Below are 21701 nucleotides of genomic sequence, written 5' to 3' on the forward strand. Positions count from 1 at the left end.
AAAACAAGCAGAAACTGAGAACTGCAGTTCCTGGCCAGCTTTTGGGTCAATTGTGAGCTGACAAAAGTAAGAAAATAAATATAATGCGGCCTAAATTCTGTTGAACAGAAGAAAACTAAAAGTTGACAGAATTGCCGCAAGCCAAAACTCGTTTTCTTAACCTCTCTCACTCTCTGGCTCCGTTTCTCTCTTGTGCGCATTCCAATAGCATGACAACCCCTTCAGCAATAATGCAAAAAGTCCGCAAAACTTGTAAGCCAAGTCAAGTCGAACCAAAGAAGCGGCTGCTAAAGACGAGCTCGAGGCTGCAACTACCTTCAACCTTTTCACTTGCAACGAACGACTTAACGCAAGGGCCGCCAGCAGAAGCTGCGAGAGCAGCAGTTCCCAACTTCGTTGACAAGGCAAAAAAAACTATAAGAGAAACAGGAAATGGGCAAGTGATAAACATAGCCGACTATAAGGAAATGCCAGCCAAACCAGAACTAACAGCAAATCTTACACACATTTTATACGACTTTTAGTATCTTTCTCTAATCTTCAGCAATTAATCGGTCGAGTTTATGTGCTGCCTTGAACAAAACTATTAAATGTTACGAAAATAGCAAAGCCAACAAGGCGAAAACAACAAAAACATCAATTTTGTGTGCCAAACCGAAAAACATTTATGAAATTTATGAATACTTGAATTATTCAATATACAAAACAATTGAAATATGAAAATTCGATTAGCTCAGAGAAAACTCAGGGAATGAATAAGTAAGCTAAGATGGTTTTGCTTTTAGTTAAGCTTTAGAGTGATATGAATAAACTAATGTCTGTACGGAATAAAATTAAAATATGAATTTTCTAAAATAACAAAACAAAAAACATGAAAGGCTATTATATACAGTTGCTTCTATGCATCTTAAATCTATATATAATTTATAAACCATAACCAAATGGACGACAAATGATATGAAAATGCGTTAGGGTCGTATGAAACTTTACGTGAAAACCAAAAGCAACCCAAATGTAAAAAAGCAAACTCATAAATATATGAGAAATAAATAAATGTTGCTTACTTTCTCATGGAGCCCCAACGACGCTGGGGCAAACTATCAGGATTGCTGCAAAGAATATATGATATGATATTTATTACAGAGTCTTAATTCAAAGCAGAATGAAAGCCCTTCAAAAATATCTAATTTAATAACACTTAGGCAAATAACATAGTCTATAATACCATTAAAATTTCTTGATTATTACGAACTAAGTTCAACTAGCTATGCCTTTGACTTCGTATGCCCATTAAGACTGGATACTTTTAGATAAATTGACTTCTCTGGTATACACATAACAAATGTATATATCATTCTTAATATTATTATATTATTTTGCGCATATTCATTAAAGCTTTTAAATCTTGTTCAAAATTTGTAAAATCCTATTTTAAAATTATATAAAGATCCTCTGAATATTACTTTATTTAAGTCTAATTAACATTTTTGAAAAGTCCAACTAAACTATTTTTAATAAATTTATAAATAATATTTAAATATAATTTTTAAGTCCAAATAACATTGATTGATAACGTATCATTATAGCTTATGCAAAAAGGTAACTAATGAAACAATCGTGTGATTTACAAGTTATAACATTAGAAGACAGCCGACATACTGTATGATTTAAGAGAGCATCAATGCTCTTAATGCAGGTGAATCTTGAGTTCACCATAACACACCTCACTATCTCTCTCTCTCTCTCTCACTCAAACTATTTGTTTGATATTGCGCTCTCTTGTGGTGTGTTGAACATAGGCGGAAACAATGAGCTCTCTCTGTTTGCGCACTGACTACAAGCCTCGACTGCGATTTCGACTGGATCGCAACGCATGAATCACAGCCCAAAACGCGAGACATAGTAAAACTGGTTTTCCAGCCCGTATACATACAAGCAGAGATACATTCAAAGGTACATATACAAAAGAAAAGGTTAAATATTTAAATAGACCTACAAATATACAAAAATAAAAAATGCAGACGGACACTGGTTGATGATCGCTTAACAGATGCGGCTTAAACTACTTGGACTTGGCAAACTGGTCAGTTTATGGGCATTACGTCAAAAGGCGCGACGATTATGTGAGTGTGTGCAAATAAATGACGGGGACAACATAAATTTCTACAAGCATTCAAGCTTTCCATAACTAATTGTTGATCGCTTCGACCTTATATGGTAGTCGAGACGCCGACTTGTTATGTGTCTACAATCCCTCCCCACTTGCTACTGCTGCTGCTGCAGCTGGTGTTACCTTGTAGGCGTGCGTCTCAGACTGCGTCTGGCCCAATTGTCGCGGGGCATAATGTTGAGCTCCTCGTCACTGCAACAACAACAACAGCAGACAATAGGTTAATAAAAATCTGTGAGATAAGTATATAAATTACATGCAGCTTACTCCTTGGGTGAGGATGAGACAACATGAGGCGCCAGATCGAGTTCAATGCCAGGCGTCTCATCCAGATTGTTATTGCCGTCATTTGAGTGTCCACTGTGCTCATGTATAGAGCCGTTGTTCATGCTATGATGGTGAGTGTTGTTGACGCTGTTATTGCTGTTGTTGTTGCTGCTGTTGCCGTTGACGTTGCTGCTCGTGGCTCGCAACTGAACACTATACTCGTTCTCGCCATAACCCTCAAAGGATTCGCCATCCGACAGGGAGGAGCACTGCGATTTAGCAACGCCCGCTGTGAAATCGAATGAAGGTAAGTAACTGAGTTCAAGCGGAAATCTTTCATTTGTCTGCTATGCAACTTACCTGTGCTCGAAGGCGGACTGCTGGGTGTTGGGCTGCTGTCGCCGGAAATTGTTTCGGCATACAGAAAATTGTTGGTTGTGGCTTTTATGGCCGCATTGTTGTTGGCCAATTGAATGCGTGGCATGGGCGCCATTCTGCCAAAGGTGTTTAAAGCCTGCAAAGAAATGCAAAATGTCGAAAGTTACTTCAAAATTGTCTAACAAAAAACAGCGACAAACAGGTCAATAGGACAGCTAATTGAGTTTCGACATGCAACCGAAGAAGCCACAAAAATGCAACGTGCTGCAAGTCGAACTCTGTTAGTTGAAAAGAAATATAAAAAAAAGAGCTAAGGTAGGTAAAAACTGAGCTTGGCTAAAAGGCTTTCTCTGTGTGCATACGCGAATGTCTTCCTCATGAACTTCGATTATAGCTTATATAATTAAATATAATATTGTACTAACAAAGTGTTAAGACTAAGTTTGCGCCACTTTTTAGCAAGCTGTGAATTTCCTTATTGCTTTTTTTTTTATCGAAATTTTTGTTTGAGGTATGACTAAAAATTAACCAATGCATTTCTTCAAATCTTTCCAGATATTCTTATAATATATTTCAGATATTTCTACGCTGCCTGCTCAATATGCGAAGACACTGTTTAGAAAGCAAAGTAACTTCAATGCAAAAACCAGCTATGGCTGCTTTAATCCAACTCTGATACTCTCAGCCAGAACAATTTCTTTATACTGAAGCGAGGTTTTTCACCTCGATGCCCGCAATCAAAACTAAATACTAACCAATCCATATATACATATATGTATTTCTATATCTAACTTCAGTTTCAGTATCCCAAATGCTAATGTTTATTATGTTTATAAAAAGCGAATTCAATTTTCATTTGAATAAAAGAAACTGCAACAGGTAATGTGGCCACTGCATTGGCTGCGATAACAAAGAGCGGAAGTGGACAGCCCAAAGTAATCAAAATGGGTCGAGGTCTGTTGTGGTCACTTCCCTCTCGACGCACGGACCACACGACGCACAGCACAATTAGACAACCTAATACAGCCCCCGCAGTAAAACGCAGAGGCGACATTTCTAGAGACCCATTTGTAAGGCCCGCTCAGCGTGCGTAATTACTTTATAATTGTTGTTGGTTCCCTCTATGCCTTGTCATTTAGAGCGGGAGTGAATGAGAGAGCAATTGAACTTTAACTAGCTTTTTCTTCTTTTTTTGGGTTACACGCTTTCGTTTCGTAGAAAGCAAAGAAATAATGTACTTGGTAGTAAAATCTATAAAATTATTGAGTACAAAAGACCAATAGAGCTATTCGTGTAAGTTTGATTGATTGAAATGTCAGGGCCGTTAGCCGGCGCGACGGTGGGCTATAATAAATAGGTCAGTCTATTTTCGTGTAGATGAGATAACACTTGTTAGAGAACAGTTAACAGGTATGGCAATCGTTAGCAGCTAACTGATTTGTATAGCACAAAAACTAGCTGGAATGCGCTCCACTTTTTAATTTATCTGTATTATGATCTACCGCTTTATTTTTACCGCGATGTCCACCATAAAACTTTCCTTATTCACACTGGATTATCCGATTTTTTTACTTGTATAAAAATAACTTTCCTAAATGACAACCTCTTAACCTTAGTTTGAACTTTATTGTTTGACTCTTTTCACTTGAAACGAGAAAAATAATAATACTGCAAACAATTGCATTTGCAATCATATATTAGTCATAATGAGGCAACATAAAGACCTGTGATTAAATATTGATTATCTAGCAAATTGCAGCAAACGTTTTCAACTGGAAAAATGCGCAATAATGAAAAATGATTATTACATGGCAGAAGTTCAAAGCGAAAGCAAAACCAAAAAAAAGAAAACAAAACAAATAGGTAAACAGTCAAAGCCAACGAATGTTTGTTTTATTTTTTTGCTTTTGACCATTGACCAAAGGGCCACGACGAAGGCGTACGCAAAGGAGGAGCCACTTGCTGGGTGCAATGAACTCTTGAAGTGCCGAGTCGAAAACTGTTGACGTGACGACGACAACTGCATTGAAAAATCGATGTTTGGTAAGTTTTGGGAAAGTTGGCCAAAACGAGAGAAGCAAAATTTACACTTATGCAATTCCCTTTTGCCTTTTGCCAATGCATAATCCACAGAAATGAGGGCGTGTGAGCTAGTCAGCCACAAAGCTGACTGATGTGACACCTCGGCAGTTGCATGTCAGCAAATGTATACCCTACGCAACATGAATAGAGAGGGTAGCTAGACACAAATATGGCTATTGTTAATAATCATAATATTAAATAAAACTTCATCGGAAAATGAAATAATTAATTAAATGTCAAGCTGGTATTCTATCAATCATGTAAAAGTCATCATTGTAGATAATTATAAAAAGCATTCTGAGGGAGGAGTTCGAGGACAAAAAAGAAGATTTATTATTTAGATTTTGTATATGTTTAGATTTATTATATATTTCATAAAAAGTGCCTATTTCCTTTTTATTTTCAAAAGAAAACTAAATGTTTTTGTTACAATATATATTTAAATTTTTCTAATTTTCGAAAACAAATTTAATTTTTAATATATTCATATTTTTATAAAATATTCAACAATTTTTTGCCTTCTTCAATTTACAACTTCCTGTTTTCGTAGTTTTGGTATTTTCATTTAATTTAAATCATTTTTGCTAACCAAAACAGTTTTCAAGATATTTTGTGTTGTTTTCTATTTCAATATTTATTTCAGTTCTTGAAAAATTATTCACATTATAGCCATATTTATGTATGTCAGTTGGTTATAATTAAAATGCATTTTACTGCCGGCTGGTTTGGCCGCAAAATTAAATTTGCTGCTATTGCAACCTGTTCAACAATAACAACAACAAAGACATACAGTTATTAAGTTGCAGAAAGATGCTGCAGGCAGAGGGTGGTGCCTGTAAGACTCAGCATCACAGTCGGTTTTATCATCTGTCATGCCTCGCAGCGGTCTCTCAGAGTCATAAATGTGTGACGATATTTGCTGCAGTTGTTGTTGCTGTTGTTTGCTGTTTGCGCTTCTCCGATTCGCTGATTGGCAATGCACTTTTCATGCAAAAGTTGTCGGCTCTATAATTGTAAATGTATTTCCCATGAACATTTTTCTATTGTCTACACAACGGCAACAACAATATGAATATCATCAGCACCTGATATGCACAAATAAAGAACTGTGTGAACTTTTATTTGAACGGAAACACACAAAGCGAGAAGCTCTGTGAGAACAATGTAATTAACGTGTGCAAAGCTTAATTAAATAACTTGTTACTAACTAAAGGAAAAGCATACAGCAATTTTCTGTTAACAGCAGCAAACTATTGCCCAAGTTTGAGTTTATATTATCTTTATAAGTCTTGCTGAAAATCAAATGTAGCCACAGAAATATATCATTTATCCTCAGAGAAGATGGTATTGGCATTCTTTTCAATTCTTCTTAAATATTCAAGTAAAGTAATTTCCACAAAATGCTCAAAGAGTTAAAAAAATTGTTTATAGAAACCCAAAATTATTTTGACTAAGAATTTAAACTATTTAAATTTAAATTATAATCGGTATTTTATCGAATTCTATTTTGTGCAATTTAAAAATGTATTCACAATTGTCTTACTATAAAATGTTCTTCATCAAATTTTAATGTACTTTCATAAAATAAAATCTAAAAATATGTAAATAAGTTTTTAATTGATGACTGATTGAAGCTTGAGTAATATAATGGCAAAATTGTTGCCAAAGCATTTTTAATTGAATTTGCTATGAAATTGAGTTCCATTTAAATTTATTCAAATTATGGGAAAATGTCTGTGCAATGGATATCTATCAATTAGATACGTTTATACATTTGATTAGCTTTATAGAGCTCTCTAAGCTCTCACGATATATTGTATTGCAGGCAGTCTATAGTTTTAGGTGTAGCCATATGCTATTGATCAATAACACATGCTGCAGAGCCCAGAGAGTAGAGAACTCAATATATGATTTAATTATAGCACAAGCTGCTCGTTTATGGGACGCATTTGCTATTTATTAGATGTTATCCGAGACTCGGGGCAGCCAACTCGGCGGCTACTGACCACAGACTCATTTAGAGAAACAGCTGCTGCTGTTGCCCCTTTGTGACTTTGACATGAGTCAGAAACAAACTTGAACTTGCGCCGGGCAGAACAGAGAAGAATATATGTGAAGAGAGAAAACTACGCCCAGTGGATGATGTCAAATTTACGATGGGCAAACGATTCAATTTACTAATCAACTGAAACTGCTGCACGATCTCATCTTCTACTTATCTCCCTGTTGACAGTGCAAACAGCTGTAGAGTGTCTATTGAGTGAGAAAGGAAGCAGGAAGGGATTTGTAAATTACATGAGTTCCACAGTATTGCGAGCATGTCTCTGATTGCATAATAAATACACATAACTTGGGCAATAACAACTGGAAGTGTTCAATATCCGAGGCTATTTAAAAGAACAAGTAATAAAAAGGAAAACAGAACGAGGATGAAAAGTTAAGATGAAATCTATATATAAAGATATTTGCTTGTAAGATATTATCTTAGAGATTTAAGGTTTAAGAATATACTACATATATATACTATATATATATACTATATAAATATATATACTACATATACTCTCTGCATTATATTCTAGCGGCATAATGGAGACTGCAATTGCTGACCTTGCTCAAAATATCAATTGCTCCAAAAATCAATACAATAAAGAACAAAATCTTTCTATAAAGCTATATTAATATAGCATATCACTTAAATGTATTTGAAATATAAGATAAAAAAAATATTTAACTTCCCCAATGCAAACTAATATTTTTTTTCATAACTTTACAATCAACCCTCTCTCCTTTACTGCTGAATAAGCCCAAAGTTAACTAAACAATGCCTTCAACTCAATATGTCAGCTGGCCTGGTCTGGCATTTTAATGAGTCTCATCCATGCTAGATCAAGCACATGGCATGCCAGGGCATGAGAAGATGGCCAGGGAATCGGTGCCTCATGCCATGCGATTGTCATAATGCGAGTAATGCGCCGGCATTATGAAACCACACGAACACAATTAACAACAACAACAACAGCCAGCCATGTTTGGGCATGTTACTCAAGTGGCCAAGAGAAAGAAGAAGCAGCAACAACATGTGGCAGCAACTCCTCTCGTATTGAAGATAGTTTCCTTACCACATGCACCGCCAGAAAGAAACATACATATTTCATGTGAAATATGCTCATAGAGTCTAGCCCTAGTGAGAGTTCCATTGAAAAAATCAATTAAATCGGCGTCAAGTGAGAATTTTTGGTTGAACCTTTTCACAGCGCTGGAACTTTGTTTTTTTTTTTTTTGCTACCTGCTTGCGCAAAATCGAGAACTCGAGATAATAATGGAAAATACCAAGCCAAACAGCTGCTCAGATTTGAGCAAGCGATATGCAATAATTTTCTTATAAGAGCGCAGCTGCTCCTAAAAAAAAATTAGATAAGCGTACAAAGATATACAAATAAGATAAACTTGTTGATTAATGTACAGAAATCTTTCTTTATTCTGTGTTACAATGCCCCGCTGGCTTTAATTGGAGAGCTTGCTTGATTCTCAGCAAGATCTATGCAACAGTTCATATCCACAATAGCTAAAACTAATCAACTAAGCGGGGAAGTATTCTCCCACTCCCCCTTCTCTCTCACTCACTCTATATATTTATATGCCTCTCTCTCTCTCTGACTTTTTCGAAACGTGTTTTCGCTTTAATACGTAAATGATATTTTACTGCAGTGCATTTTTAACGTGAGACGTGCTTTTTCAATAAATATTTTGCATGCGTTTTAACATATTCAAAAAACTAAACAATGAATTTAATTGTATTTAACTTGGCAAATGTTTGATTCATGTTTGAGGTTTGAAAACTTTTGAATTCGTGTAAAAAATGTTATGAAGAAAAGTCTCAAATAGTTCAAATTTTGTGAATATTCAAAAAGTATACCGTTGGCTGAACATACTCTAGATAAAGAGAAAATTTTCTTTGATAAGTAGTCATCATCAGACATTTATCTCTTTATATTGTAAAGATTGATATTTTTGGATAGATTATAACATAATATACAGCATTTATATAAAAGCAAGGTTTAGGGATTTTGCTCACAAACATTATTTTATTTTCTGATATTGTCACAAAACATTCAAATAAAAGATAAAAATTTATTTTTTTTTTATTTTCCCGTAGAATTTTTATTTCAAGCTTCATCATTGACTTTATTTAATATAAACTTTATAGAAGTTTCCACTTATTCACATTACCAAATGATTCACAATTTCATATCACATAATAAACAAAATTTGTTTAATTAAATTTATTTATCAAGACTTCCATTAAAAAAAGGCTGATCGCACAATAATACGCCCCCACAAATAACAAAACAAATATAATAGACAATAAAACGCCCCCAAAAACAGAGAAATAAAGAGTAATATGATAGAAACAATATTGATTAATTATGCAAACAAAGGCAACTGGCGGAAAAAGGGGGAAAAGAAAGAAAATGCATTACGACACTCGAAGTAGAGAACCAAAAAAATCAAAAAATAAGGTCACTAAGCATAGGAAAATGTGTGTGGCAAATCAACAGACGTCAACGACTGTGAAAAACTGTGGGAAAACTGTCGTAAAAAATAGAAAATCAAATTTTTCAAAAGCTTTAGAGAACTTGAAAGTCATTTGCGAAGTGAAGTTGAAAATCGTTTGACAAATTAGGTCAAGAAAATGATATATAAACAGATTTACAGCAAGGCAAACAGATCTGTTTGACAAATGGAGCGCACAACACGATTTAAAATAAACAATTTAGAACTTTTTGATTAGGAATTAGCTGCATCTGGCCTGGAATATTTGCCCGCCTTCAGCACAAGCCAAATCCCATTTGCGTTGCTTTGACATATTTTATTTTTATGCATCTGCTCGACTGTCTGGCTGTCGAGCTCTTAGCTAAGAGTCGGGCCAGCGACTCTATTTTCAACCACGCGGATGCCACGCTGGCAGTTCCCGCTAATTTGTAGCCAACGTCTATATAGAGGCAGGGGCGCTGCAGCAGGTTTTAAATTCTTGGGGCGTACTCCACAAAGCGGAAGCCGAAGAGAAGCCAAATAAAAAAGAATAAAGAAAGAAGAATAAAACCTGACCGACTACTTTCCTGAATGAATAATGAGGTAGGCTCTCCTACAGTAAACGCAGGCAAAAAATTCCTCTCTACAGTGTCAACACTTTAAATAGTCGAAACATTTAACTAAAGTACTTTATTGGCATTTTATTATTTTATATATTCTTTGAGTGCTTAAGCATCACTTAATGCTTGTCTGATTTTATTTAGTATATAAAAATTAGGTCATTCTTTATAAAATAAAGTACCGTATGCCCATGGGAGCTACAAAATATGCTGAATAGCGTATCTTATTGAACAGTCTAAAATCTTTTATATATAGTTAAGCTAGAATTTTTTTAATTTTCATTTAATTTTAGATGTTTTGCGCCCATTTATAATAGATATAGAAATTAAATACGTATGATATTTATATATATTAAGCATAGCAAATGAAGTTGAGGTTTATGAACAAATTCAGCAGTTACAATCCGACTTAGACCTGTTTAAGTTCCTGCCTACAGTTAAAACACTTTTGTTCATATATGATAAATGAAACAAGCCTGTCGATGCTGCGCTGCATACGTATTTATATAAAACGAAACACTCTTAAGGAAATGCTGTAGTCCATTCGACTGCCTATCTACCACGTACTGTTGTAACTGTGTGATATTCATTGAAAACTACGAGCCGCAACACATGACAGAACAAAAGAAAAATAAAACAATTATAAACAACAATGAGAACAAATAGAGAGAAACACCGCGACACCACCTGTTTAAAGTTAAGGTATCTCCAGACTATGCAATACAGTCACCGACATTATTTACTTAGGTTGAGTTGCGGCGGGTCTCAAAGAACTGTTGTCGTGGTCAATATACCTTGGTTTGACATTAAATATGTTCCTTTGCTAATTACAAACACATTTTTTTATGCATTTCCATTTCCATTGATGGTGCATTGAACCAAAGCAGGTGGTGTTGGCTACAACCACCATTTGACCCACTTTGCTGCTGAATGCATTTCCATTGCCAAAGTGCATTTCTAACAAATCAATTAAAGATGTCATCGTCTTTAAATATCGTCTACCTCTCGGTATCTCTCTCTCACTCTCTCGCTCGTTTATTGACCGGTTCTGTAAGTTTGAAAAAGCTTCTATATTTTTTGTTGTTGCCGCTGCTTCTGACATGCTTTTTTCTCGCGGCATTCATTTTTTTTTTTTGGCAACAACAATAACAAATCTCTGGCACGAGTTCTCGCTTTGCCTTGTTTATAAACAAAAATAAAAAGTTAAAAACAAAAATAAAATCTTTTCAACTCGTTTGCCTTGAATCGCATCGAATTGAAGTTCAAATGCGGCAAAAAGTTTAATTATAATTTCAGTTGCGGTTTTTTCTGTTGTTTTTTGTCTGCTTTTTTGTTAAGCATAAGTTAATGCATTTGTTCAACTTTTGCAAATAGAAATAAATTAAATATATATATATATATATATATATATATATTGTTACTTAAAAACAATTGAATTTGAATTAATAACTTTAACGTTTCTCTGGAATTCTTTATTGAATATCTAACTAGCTAATATTTCCAATTAACAAAGTATAAGTTATTCTTTATTTTTATTTGTGGTTACAATAAATTTATTATTTTTATTTGTATTATAAAAAAGTATTACCACCACAGATAAGAGAATAAATTAAATATTTATATATATAAATAATAAATAATTATTATAAAAATAATACATAAATAATAATAATTTAAAACTCAAATGTCTTCTGCTTCTTCGTCTTTTTCTACGGTACTTCAACTCCTATAACCCGTTTTCTTTCTTCTATTTTTTCGCACATATTACTCAAAAATATCCCAACTGACAGCAGGTCAAGCCCAAATTGCAAATGCAGAATAGCAAAAACAAGAAAAAGCCCCGTAAGACATAAGATAAACAACAATAACAACTACAAAACGTGGCCAAGCCACATAACTGTGCCAAGGCCTGGCAACAAGCCCAAAAACAACAACGAGCCATTTTTGGGCAGCGCAATATGCAAAGTGCACAGCAAAGCAGAACCGTTAGACCGCCTTAACGTGTGAAAGAGATGCAAATAGAGAAGTTTGCAGCAAAGTGGAAGGGGGTGGGAGACAGCTGTAATTTTAGAGCGCCAGCAACCACATTAATAGGGGCCAAATGGACTTGAGGCAACACGAAAAACTATCAAATTACAATGCATAATGCGAAAGAAGAAGAGGAAACAGAAAATAAAAATTATGTGATGCAATGAAAACGCCGAAACGCTGAAGCGCAGCTGCCGCGGCGGCTGCTGCATCTCTGAGTGGGTTTCGCATTACCAAAACGCAGCCTCAAGTGTCGCCAAGCCGTGTCCTACGCCTGTTCGTTTCCTGTTCCATGCCGTTGGGCAGGTGGCCTCAACTACTACAGCAACAACAACATCAAAACTCTCGCCAACAGGCGGAAGTACTTGTACTTGGTCTTAGTGCTGCTGCCTTACTCTCAATTCTTACTCTCTCGCTCCCCACCCTCTGTTTCGGCAGTTGAGTTGCACTCTCAGTAAATTAATTTTAAGCAAATCAAGTTACTGACCGTAACACACCCTGTGAGTATTTGTCTGGTCAATGTGATATACACAAATATTGTTACAACTGTATATTTGACACAATTATATTCAATATTTCTTATTATTATATATACATATTTAAAGTTGGCAGCTATAACTGCATCTTACGCATTTTAGATTGCACATCCAAGTCAAACTAATCAGACCCCCCTATCCGTTTTAAATAGGGTATTCGTAATAACTTCCTCAACAGCAAACACACAAAATACCAAAACCAAACCATAAGAAAACAATAAACCAAGCAAAAACCGTCGATGTCGACGTCGACGTCGGCGTCGGCGATAGCACCAACTGGCACAACATGGCTAACACAACAATAATAACAACAACTACAGCTGCAATAAAATGGCAAAACAAAAAGGCAAATGCGAATTTCGCATTTGTGCAAATGTTACAAGTAATTTGTAGACAACTGAAACTAAATCTAAAACTAAAACTAATACAAGTCATTTGCCTAATTGCGTGTAAAACAAATGAAATAAAAGAGTGCAGCCGACTGCGCAATACTCTGTTTACAGTGTAAGAGCCCAAATAACAATTCAAAAAGGGCTTTAAAAACTTTCAATAATGCTTAATTTTTAGCAATTGAATATAAGACTCACATAATAATATAATATAAAACTAACACATATTATAATATATGACTAACTTATACTGGATTTACATTCATAAGTAAGTGTATACTCATAACTGTAAAAAAGAGATGCTTAGACAAGCAATGTAGCCCCAACCGCTTACAGTTTGAGAATCAATAACAGTAACATCATTGCGTGTACAAAACCGTCAAAACAAAAGTGATTAAATATTAAATAAAGTTATCATTTCAAAGTATAATATTTGTATACATTTTATTTATATATGAAGTTTATTGAGATTTTGTATTAAACTGCGGTTTGATTAACTGCGGTGAACGGAATGGCATGACGGAGTTGCTTGTCAAACTTTTAAGATCTGACTAATGAGATCTACCGCTAGCGCATAAATAGAACAGCTAACAAACAGCTGCTGCTCCAAATTATGTAAAACAGTTAACGCACCTGTTAAAACTGTTGTGCAAAATATTTGTTGAGTTATTTTTTTTCTATGTGCGTATAAAACAAAAACAACCGTTAGACGTAGCACAAGACAAAATGAATTTTTTGAAGCATGCACTTCACACACACACATTCAAGCGCGCACATAGACAATGAAGAAGCAACAGTTAGATTTCTTGTGTTTGTTGCGCACCTCTTTTTGATCTCCTGTTTCTGCTGCTGTTGCTGCTGCGTCCGACAAACTTGAATGTGTAGAACAGGTAGTTAATTATTTGGCTGTTTACTTTTTTAATAACTAATACGTTTTATTTAAGCTGTGTTGTAGTTTTGGTGTATTTGTATTTGTTGCACTTTCACTTGGCGCGCGCTTCAACCTGATATAAATCACTTTGCGGCTTTTTTATACGAATACAAGTTAGCACTTGAATTTTGTATTTCTACGCGTGCGTAACGTTGGCAACGCATTTGCATACCATTTGGATTGTGATTTTCGTTACTTCGTATGTACAACTACACAAAAATATGTGGAAATACGCACACAAACACCAAACACCAAGCACAGGTAACACAGGTTGGGGCAGACTATACGGAACGTCGTATTACCCGCGCGCGCACAACCGGACCGAACAAAGTATGATTGAAAAATACTAAAGAAGCTGGCCAGTGTGCCCGCATTTGAGAAACACAGAATTACCTTAACTATCGACACAACCGATAGCACTGTTTAATAACATTCATTATAACATATAACAGTAATGCTACGCCTTTCGAGGCGCACTAATTCGAATTTCAATGTGTAAATCATTTAGAATAAGTACATTCCAATGTATTACCAGCGATTTAAGGGCAATCAGACTATACTAAAAACAATTGCAATTAATCTATTTTAATTAACTTTTTCCACCAAAGTCTCTGCATTTGCTGTATCATCATCCTCATCTTCATGATCTTCGGCATTTGAATCCCCATCTTCCTCAGCAGAAGCGCTTGAGCTTTGGGCGGTTGCTTCAGCATTTTCATCCGTGGTGCTGGTGGTGGTTTTAGATATATTGTTCGTAATGTCCGGGATATTGGCAGAGCTGTTGCTGCTGTTGCCTATTGGGAGCGAAGGGCTTGCAGCGGCTGTAGGTGAATTGTTGTTACGGCTATTTAGTGTTTTAGCTGCCATATTGACGACACTGGGATTTATGCTGTTGAAAGAGGAGGAGGCTGCTTTATAGAATGTACTGTTGGCCAGACTGCTGACAGATTCCTGCTGCTTGTATATTGCATTCACTTGACTTGTCACAGAGGCCAAAGCACTGGGATTGGAGTTACCATACTTCAGAGATATATTATTACGTACGCCCAAATGTTTAGGTGCAATAAAGCCAAAAGCGCCTTGACGACTACGTTGATCGGTTCGATATGCTACACTTGAGTTCAGGCTTGCAGTTGCATCACGAAAGCCAATTTTGGGCACATTGTAATTGTCCAGCTTGAAGGCGTGTCGCGACGGTGAACGATTAAACGACTTTTCCACACGCATCGTCTGAATTGGCACAATTGTGTGACGCGATTTACGAGGTCCTTGTTTACTTACATTTTCAGCCGCCTCTCCAGTGGCCGCTTCTCCAGCATCTCCACCTGGCCCAGCGAGGCTACCGTAGCCCTGCTCAGAGTGCTGAATACTATGTTGATGAGCATCCGACTGAAATACACCCTTAGCTAAACGCTGACTTGCCGTTAGTTTTAAGTGATCCTGCAGTTGTGGCGCCAGTACTACACCTGGCGGAGTTACGCCCACAGTGCCTAAGCCCAGACGCTGCTTCACTTCCGTCATTGTTGCTTGCGCCACTTTGCGGGCCTTTTCAGAACCCATTTCCAGTATATATATGAGTTCATTGCGATTACTCAAATGCTTATTTATCAATTCTCGAATGGGACGTAAGTGTTCAATAACTGCCTCCGATACGCGCTCCTTGTATTGCGCCGTGTCCAGCTGCTTGGCCTCCTCCACCACCGATTCAATGCTCTGACCCGTAACTAGAGCGTGAATATTCACTAGATTACTAACACCTGGACGCGCATTCGGATTGTATGAGATGTCCGAGGTAAAGTCTGTGACAGCCTTCTTAATCTTCTCGGTAATTTGATCGGGTGAGTCGTTTAGATTGATTGTACCTTTGGGACTTAAATCCGACTTGGACATCTTCTTGGACGGCTCGCGCAAGGAAAGAATCCGTGAGCCCTCATTTTCTTCAATTAAAGGATTACATATCGGAAACATGTCGCCATAGCGTGTATTAAAACCGCGTGCCAGGTGCTGAGCCAGTTGAATATGTTGCACCTGATCCGCTCCAACGGGCACATGAGTGGCTCTATGCATATAAAATGAGTAGCAATTAGTTTAAACTTAAGCTTATCGGTTATACTCACTTATATAGCATAATGTCGGCAGCCTGGAGCACCGGATAAACAAACAAGCCCAGCGGCACATCACGTACAGTTCGCGATTTCTCTTTAAATTGCGGCAGTTGAGCTAGTCTTGGCATTGTGGTCAATGAATTAAGTATCCAATTTAATTCGCTGTGCTCCAACACAGATGACTGAACGAACAATGTCGTATGGGAAGGATCGATGCCACAGGCGAGCAACGTTGCAGCCATCAAGAAAATATTCTCACGTAGCGCTGGAGGATTATGCGGCATGGTTATGGAGTGCATGTCTACAATGCTAATGGTGATATTTTCTCGTTTGTTTTGCAATTCAGTCCATTTGCGCACAGCGCCCAAATAGTTGCCCAAATGCATTGAACCCGTTGGCTGAATGCCGCTAAAGATTTTCTTTTGCCACCGATGATTACTCTGCAAGAGAGCAAAAAAGAAGTATGAGGTCGATTGAAGCACTTTAATTACATCACAATAGATATCAAGCTACTCACAGTTGTGTTCTGAACTTGCTCCTGCTCGCTGTTTTGCTGCTTTTTTTTCTTACCAGCTGCGTTAAATTGCGATTGTTGATTTACGGACATACGTTCTCTGGTAGCACTCTCCCATGAATGCGTTTGACTGACATTTAATAACCTCTTGGCCAGGGACATTCGACGTTTTATTTGGGAGACTGGTACGGTGTGTGGCACGCACAATTTACTAACGCGAAACATTGCAACTGTTATTAATTTTGTTTTTTAGTTCGTATGGATAATCTATAGAAAATGAAAGAATGAATTATTTGACAATGTAAAACAGGTAATCTGTAATTTAATTTTGACAACCCGTTCAAAACTTACCATATGATTGGTGTGACCATTACTACTATAGAATGTCCCTGTTGAATAGTGCTGGAAAATTTTTACTGAGCGGGAGTATCGTTTAATTATTATCGATGGCAATTTTTCATTATTGACGTTGATATTTATAATTAATTTTAAAATGCATGTGCCAGAATACGAAAATTAAAAAGACATCATCTGTAACGTTACGTACAAGCTATCCACCAATGTCTTTGGAACTAAAATAAAGTGTAATATAGCTGAATAAAAATACAAATTAATTCACCTAATTATCGATAATATAGATAAGGAATATCGATTCGATACACGATGCAGTTGATTGTAACTAATATCGATAGAAAAAACAACCATCGATAATTACTATACTGTGACTCAATTTTATTTAAAAATATATATTGTAAACCTTTTGTGACTACTTCGTATTGCAACTAGCAATTAATATATTAATCGGACACGTTACATATTAATCGTTACAGTTGCACATTGAGAATTTCAAACAAGCGGCGATATTTCCAATTTCAAATTAGTATAAACACTACAATGGGATTCTCTTTAAAAGTTGATAGGCTTTCCAAAAGCGGCCGCAACATTAGCCTCGCGTAAGGCTTCAGCGCAAGTCTGCAGATAAAAAATGTATTTACAATACAACGCTTATAGCATGGATTATCTATTTATCTTACCGGATGTGCGTGACAGACGCGGGCGATATCTTCGGCAGAAGCGCCATACTCCATGGCGAGCACGGCCTCATTAATTAGTTCTCCAGCGGCTGGACCAATGATGTGCGTGCCCAGAACACGGTCCGTTGCCTTATCAGCTAGAACCTTAACGAAGCCATCGGTTTCGTTGTTTGTCTTCGCACGCGAATTCGCCAGGAAGGGGAACTTGCCAATTTTATAGGCAACGCCCTCCTGCTTGAGTGCTTCCTCAGATTTGCCCACCCACGCAACCTCAGGATGTGTATACACCACGCTGGGTACGCAATTGTAATCAATGTGAACTGGCCCACCCTGAATACCCTCGATGGTGATTAAGCCCTCATCTTCAGCCTTGTGTGCCAACATTGGTCCGTGAATACAATCACCAATAGCATAAATGCTTGGCACCACCGTTTGAAAAGTTGCATTGACAGGAATTCGACCACGATCGTCCTTCACAATGCCTACAGCCTCCAGACCCAGACCCTCAGTGTATGGCCGGCGCCCCACGCTCACCAATAGCGTATCACACTCGATTTGCTCCTTTTCACCCGATTTTGCATTTTCCACGGAGACACTGACTGAGTTCCCATTGCGTGTGGCACTCATGACCTTGGTGCCCAGCTTAAACTTGAGTCCCTGCTTGGTGAGCACCTTCTGGAAGGTTTTGGATACCTCGTTGTCAATGCCAACGCCACCGATAGTGTCCATGAATTCAACAGCAGTAACCTCAGCACCCAGACGTGACCAAACGGAGCCCAGCTCCAAGCCTATAACACCCGCACCAATGACAACCATATGCTTGGGAACCTGGGCTAGCTTCAAAGCGCCCGTGCTGCTCACAATAACCTCCTCATCGATCTATAAAACAGAAATATCTATATCTATAATCGAACGGTTGTGATTAGAACATACTTACAGTTATGCCTGGAAAGGGGGTTACCTCCGAGCCGGTAGCGATCAATATATTCTTTGTCTTAACGGTTTCCGTGGTGCCGTCACTCTTGGTCACCTTTACTTCATTCGGGCCGACGATGCTGCCAAAGCCCGTGAGTTGTGTAACTTTGTTCTTCTTGAAAAGCATTGCAATACCTCCTGTTAAAGCTTTAACAGCATTCGTCTTTTGGCCCATCAGTTTCTCAAGATCAAGAGAGACGCTGCCACAGTTTATACCTCGACTGGCCAAGTCTCCGGAGTGGGCCATATGATAATAGTGTGAATTGTTCAACAAAGCTTTCGACGGAATGCAGCCAACATTTAGACAGGTGCCACCTAGAGTAGCTTCCTTCTCCACGCTGACAGTCTTCATGCCCATCTGCGCTGCTTTGATGGCAGCAACATATCCACCAGGTCCAGAGCCGATTACCACAATGTCCGCCTCATGTGTGGCTGAGTAACAACGCGAATTTAATGCACCCAAAATAGCGGCATTGGTCCGCAGTGGTGTCTGCAATGAACAACAGCAATTTAGATAGAATGCTAACTGGTCACACTAGTTTATATTTCATTTCTTTGACTGTTTGTTGTGTTTACGCTAATCGCTGGCACTTAGCACAAACACGTCTTTTAATTATCATTTGGCTTTATCACAACTGTGTCAGCTGATAATTGGCCTAATCAGCGACCTTGACATTTGCACACGCACAGTTTCTGACGCCACAATGATCGACTAATGCATTTAATGCGAAAGTTATGACCTATATAGGTTAGAATTGCATAACCCAATTGGACTAAGCTTGAAGTAAATCGGGTTATATCTTTGTACCTTGGCCAAAGCAGTCACAGTTCTGCGTAGTGTGGACTGCATTGCTGATCAATTTATAAAATAGCTTTTTCTAAAACCGAAAAACAATACTTTGACGTTACTATCAAAGTTCTAACGAAAATTACACGGTACTACGCTAGAGCACGGCAAACTGCTGATGGCGACTGACCAATATATCGATAGAAAATCCGTTTCGATGTTTTTACAGGTTGTAAAATACTCCTGATTAGTGGCTGTAGGTATTTATTTATATGTCGACCATATTCAGTTGTTCGCTAGCTGGTCACACTTGTACGCGAACACAACAAGATGGCGAGAGTCTCGTCTGCAAATTGAACATAGAAAATCGCAATAAAACGTGCATTATAATTGATTAAATATACATTAAAGTGTCGGCGCGGCCGCAATAATAAGCTGAGCGTATATTGCTCGCTTTTTGTGTGTGCGGCAGCAACTCATAACAATTGCAAAATTTGCTACGCTGTCTGGCCTTGTTGTTGCTGCTGCTGCTGCAGTATTGTTGTTGTCTGTGCCTAACTCTCTGACTGTGTCCCAGCCCAGCCTCTGTCGAGTTGCCCAAAAATGTTGAACAACTACGGCAACATAATGATGGACTCACCCAGATCTTCACCGCATGGCGGTCGCTCCCCCGTGGTAGCTCGACAGGATTCCTCAGGGACGCTAAAAACGACAATATCATTGGGAAAGACTCCCACGATAATACACACGGGTCCATTCTACTCAATGAAGGAGCCACCGGCGAAAGCGGAGCTAACCGGCGACAAGGACCTCATGACCGAATATGGACTGCATCATACGCTGACCAAATTCAAAGAGAAAAAATTTAAGGAATCGCTAGCATCCTTTTTACCGAATATACCCGGCATCAATGACCTCATCACGCATCCCGTGGAAAATAGCACGCTGCGCAGCGTCATCGAAAAGCCACCCATTGGTGGTAAGGAGCTGCTGCCCCTGACTGCAGTGCAGTTGGCCGGCTTTCGTTTGCACCCAGGACCGGTAAAAATCTATGCAGTAAACTGTTTTTATCACTTGCTGATATATTCTTGATTCCATTGAAGCTGCCGGAACAGTACCGTACCACTTATGCCACACCTGCGCGGAAACACAAAAACAAGCACAAAAAGCACAAACACAAAGACGGAATAACCACTGGAGGACCCGAGTCAACGCTACTGGGTAAGTTATGCTTAAAAAGCTTTCAATATGTAACTTGTTGCTAAAACAAAACTACAGATTCTGCTGGCTTGGAGACCTACGAGAAGAAGCACAAAAAACAAAAACGCCATGAGGATGATAAGGAGCGCAAGAAACGCAAAAAGGAGAAGAAACGTAAAAAGAAAAATCAAAGCCCTGAACCAGGCGGCGCTCTAAGCATGGGAATGCCTAGTGGGGGCGGCGGTGGTGCAGCTGCAGCTGGCATGGGTGGACCCGTAATGGGTGCCACGGCTGGCATGTCCAATCCCATGACAAGCAGTGGCGTTGGCATTGGCGTTGGCGTCGGAATGAATGCGGGCATGGGTCCGAACAGTTTTTCCTCATCGCTGCAAATGCAACAACAGCTTTCGATGCAACATCAACAACAGCAACAGCAAATGCCCAGTGGAGCGTTATTGGGCTCTGTGTTGGGCAGCGGTGGAAACGGGGCCGGAGGCAACGCTGGTAACGCAGGTGGCGGCCCAGGTAGCTTATTAATGTCACAGTTTTAGGTGAAATCCATTAGTTAATAGTCTTGGCTCATTACCTCTCACACACACACACGTCTATAGCCCATACACAAAACAAACAAAAAAAAGGTGTCCACAAATGCACACTCTAAATGCAATTTCTCGATAAAGTTTCGTGTCTAGTTTATAATTTATAATTATGATTACTGTAAAATAGTTTATATTGTAATTAGCAAACTTTTTCGTTCGGTTTACATTGCCTAGCTTAATGAGATTTATTTAATGCAAATTATGGTACAAAATGCAAAATTTTTCGCTCTAGATTCCAGAACTACCCTTTCATCCCAAAAAACAACTACTTTTACCATTTTTAACTAGCTTGCAGTAACTTTGCATCTCGATCATCCAATTACTTTCGCTTACAATTTGGTATAGCTACAGTATTTTACTTTATTTGCAATGGTTTGATCTTCCAGCAAGTTTGTAAAAAAGGAGGAAGTAAGCTGAGATTCAACAAAACAAAAACCTGTACTATAAGTAATTAATTGTATATGTAAGCGCCAAATACAATAATAAACGGCTTAAAAGTGTAATAAAAATTTTTAAATTGTATTCAAATGTAATTTTGAATTGTTGATAG

At 37.9% G+C, this 21701-nt stretch overlaps 4 protein-coding genes across 7 annotated transcripts in view; 1 reads left to right on the forward strand and 3 right to left on the reverse strand.

Annotated features, from left to right (window-relative positions):
- LOC111603324 (rab11 family-interacting protein 3) overlaps positions 1 to 14258 on the reverse strand; it is a 51172-nt gene extending 36914 nt beyond the window's left edge. For 2 of the 4 annotated variants that reach the window (XM_023320848.2, XM_023320850.2), the window contains exons 1-5: positions 13830 to 14258; positions 2798 to 2951; positions 2438 to 2726; positions 2294 to 2362; positions 1065 to 1109 (exon numbers count right to left, since the gene is read on the reverse strand). In XM_023320848.2, coding sequence (XP_023176616.1) covers positions 1065 to 1109; positions 2294 to 2362; positions 2438 to 2726; positions 2798 to 2930 — 536 coding nt within the window. In that variant the 5' untranslated portion in view covers positions 2931 to 2951; positions 13830 to 14258. The remainder of the gene's footprint in view (positions 1 to 1064; positions 1110 to 2293; positions 2363 to 2437; positions 2727 to 2797; positions 2952 to 13829) is intronic. The other 2 variants (XM_023320851.2, XM_023320852.2) reach the window with 1 other exon arrangement.
- Positions 14259 to 14326: 68 nt separating this feature from the next.
- Positions 14327 to 16972, reverse strand: LOC111603334 (tryptophan--tRNA ligase). Its single transcript, XM_030225067.1, has 4 exons — positions 16908 to 16972; positions 16560 to 16823; positions 16055 to 16482; positions 14327 to 15996 (listed from the first exon to the last, which is right to left on the reverse strand). The coding sequence occupies exons 2-4, from the start codon at positions 16779 to 16781 to the stop codon at positions 14523 to 14525; spliced, it is 2124 nt and encodes a 707-aa protein (XP_030080927.1). The 5' UTR covers positions 16782 to 16823; positions 16908 to 16972; the 3' UTR covers positions 14327 to 14522.
- Positions 16973 to 17291: 319 nt separating this feature from the next.
- LOC111603311 (dihydrolipoyl dehydrogenase, mitochondrial) lies at positions 17292 to 19546 on the reverse strand. Its single transcript, XM_023320832.2, has 4 exons — positions 19374 to 19546; positions 18528 to 19055; positions 17591 to 18469; positions 17292 to 17528 (listed from the first exon to the last, which is right to left on the reverse strand). The coding sequence occupies exons 1-4, from the start codon at positions 19413 to 19415 to the stop codon at positions 17463 to 17465; spliced, it is 1515 nt and encodes a 504-aa protein (XP_023176600.1). The 5' UTR covers positions 19416 to 19546; the 3' UTR covers positions 17292 to 17462.
- Positions 19547 to 19656: 110 nt separating this feature from the next.
- Positions 19657 to 21637, forward strand: LOC111603317 (mediator of RNA polymerase II transcription subunit 19). The gene is made up of 3 exons (XM_023320838.2): positions 19657 to 20393; positions 20456 to 20573; positions 20631 to 21637. Exons 1-3 carry the CDS (start codon positions 19956 to 19958, stop codon positions 21101 to 21103), a joined length of 1029 nt encoding a protein of 342 aa, XP_023176606.1. The 5' UTR covers positions 19657 to 19955; the 3' UTR covers positions 21104 to 21637.
- The last annotated feature ends 64 nt before the right edge of the window (positions 21638 to 21701 follow it).

The sequence above is a fragment of the Drosophila hydei genome, unplaced genomic scaffold (genome assembly GCF_003285905.1).
Source record: "Drosophila hydei strain 15085-1641.00,03,60 unplaced genomic scaffold, DhydRS2 tig00000001-arrow-pilon, whole genome shotgun sequence".
NCBI lineage: Eukaryota > Metazoa > Arthropoda > Insecta > Diptera > Drosophilidae > Drosophila > Drosophila hydei.